Source organism: Monoraphidium neglectum (assembly GCF_000611645.1).
Source record: "Monoraphidium neglectum strain SAG 48.87 unplaced genomic scaffold scaffold06581, whole genome shotgun sequence".
NCBI classification, from domain to species: Eukaryota; Viridiplantae; Chlorophyta; class Chlorophyceae; order Sphaeropleales; family Selenastraceae; genus Monoraphidium; species Monoraphidium neglectum.
In genome coordinates this window covers 1-2,129 of record NW_014007065.1, presented here as the reverse complement: position 1 = coordinate 2,129, position 2,129 = coordinate 1, and the positions used below count along the sequence as shown (strand labels likewise).

Sequence of the window (2,129 nt, the reverse complement as noted above, 5' to 3'; positions counted from 1 at the left end):
ACGCGTCACCGGGTGACGCCCCCGAGCTGTACCGCTACCTGGTGGACCGCATGGCCAGCGTACTGGACAGCAGGGCGGACACGTCACCAGAGGTGGGGGGTGGCCGGGTGACACGTGCTTGTGTGTGTGTGTGTGTGTGTGTGTGCACGCGCGCGTATGTGTGTGTGCGTGCGTGCGTGCATGTGTGTGTGTAGGTAGGTGGGAAAGGGGGTTGAGTGAGCGTGCGTGCCAAAGATCGAGGCAACATCGGATATGATTGTCTTGCGCACATACACACGCACACATACTTATGCACGTACGTGTGCGCTCATAACAACCACAGCTTCGCCGCTCCCAAGACATCCGCATCCCAAAAGCAACGTGCGCGCACGCAGCCCACCACCCTGCGAAGGAACAAATGGATTCCGCCACGCCACGCCGTTCCCCACACTGCCAGCCACCCCTGATCGCCAATGTGACTCCCCCCCCCCCAAAAAAACAGGTCGCGGCGGCGGGCATGGTGGTCAACACCCTGGGCTGGGTGGACGGCCTGGGCTACGACCTGCTGCTGCACGTCATAGCGTCACTGCGGGTGCGCAGCGGGTGACGCCACCGGTTACGCCACGGGTGACTCAGCTGGCAGACGCTGCGCGGGCGAAGCTTCAAACAGCAGGGCGCAGGAGACAGGTTTTATCAGGCACCCCAACTCGGGAAGCCGCGCCGCCCCTTGTGCAATGCAAGTGCATACATGTGTCTACATGTATGTTCACACCCCGAGCAAATACTTGCGGCAAGGACGTCACGCGCGCCGCCGCCCGGGCGTGGCATTTTTGTGTCCGCGCCCCCCTCGTCGCCCCCAGGCCGACGTGGTGGTGGTGCTGGAGCAGGACCGGCTCTACAACCAGCTGCAGTCGGCACTGGCGGGACGCACGGGGGCCATGGGGCGGCCGCTGCAGGCGCGTGTGCCTGTGACGCAGGGGGGTGGGGCTGTTTTACAAGGGCTTGGAAGGGGGCCGAGGGTGCCGCGTTTCGATTGCGTCTACGGCGGAGAATCGTGGGCAAAAGGCGGGAGGGCGCCGGCGGGCGGCTTAGCAGCACGGGGCGACCCGTGGGGCCTGCTGCCTTCCCCCTCCCCTGCAGCGCACCGATCGGCTGCGGCCTCGCAGCGCTGGCTGAGATGGTGAGGCGCGCCACAACCGCAGTAAAAGTGCCCTGTGAAACGCACAACCCTGAACCCCCAACCCCCTGATCCCAACGCACGTGGGGCCGCACCAGGTGGTGAAGCTGCCAAAGTCGGGCGGCATCGTGGCGCGCAGCACGCAGGTAGGGAGCCGTGCCGGACGCCCCCGCTCTCACAAGCGGCGCCATGCGGCTGCTGCCCCGGCAGGCGCCCGCCTGCCTCTGTCTCGCCCGGGGTGTGCCCGCAAGGCCCCAGGGGGGTGCCCCGGCCGCTCGCCCTCCCTCCTACCCTTTCGCCCCTGCTGCGCCCGCTATGATGCGTCGCCATTCCCCAGTCTTCCCGAATGCCCCCCACAAACGCATGCACATACACATACAAGCGCGCACATGCACACACACAACAATACACACGCAGCCACACACACGCAATCACACACGCGCAAACAAACATGCAACAACACACGCAAACACACACACGCAATCACACACACATCTACACACATCTACAAAACACCCCCCCCCCCTCGCCCAAAAGGCCCGCAAGGACGCCCGCCTGGGGCGCATCCGCGAGTACTTTTACGGCGCTGGGGGGGAGCTGCAGCCCCACGCGCAGAGCGTAGCTGCGGAGCAGCTGCAGGTCTTCAGGATAGGTGGGACGGCGGGATGCTTGGGCGGCTGTTGGTGGCGGTTGGTGGCGGTTGGTGGCGGTTGATGGGCAGGCGCTGTTGGTTGGTTGTTGTTGGCGGTGGCTGTTGGCCATGGGGAGGGGGGGTGTTGGTGTTGGGTTTTCAGTGTGGGGTTGTGCTTCGCCCTCCGAGAGGGGAGGAGGGCCCCAGGCGTGACTATCCCATTGGGCACCCGTGCATCTTGAGCGCTCACACGTTACATGTTACATCTCCTAGGTCTCCCTGCACCCCACGCACACTACAGGGGACGCCCTTGCGCAACGCGCACACTCCAGCACCTCCCCA

General features: G+C 65.1%; 1 protein-coding gene across 1 annotated transcript; it reads left to right on the top strand.

Moving 5' to 3' along the window:
* Positions 1-50: 50 nt before the first annotated feature.
* MNEG_16610 (Pre-mRNA cleavage complex II protein Clp1) lies at positions 51-1,870 on the top strand (the record flags this gene model as incomplete). The annotated part of the gene is made up of 5 exons (XM_014034920.1): positions 51-92; positions 482-571; positions 840-947; positions 1,255-1,302; positions 1,694-1,870. 5 exons carry the CDS (start codon positions 51-53, stop codon positions 1,868-1,870), a joined length of 465 nt encoding a protein of 154 aa, XP_013890374.1.
* Between the last annotated feature and the right edge of the window lie 259 nt (positions 1,871-2,129).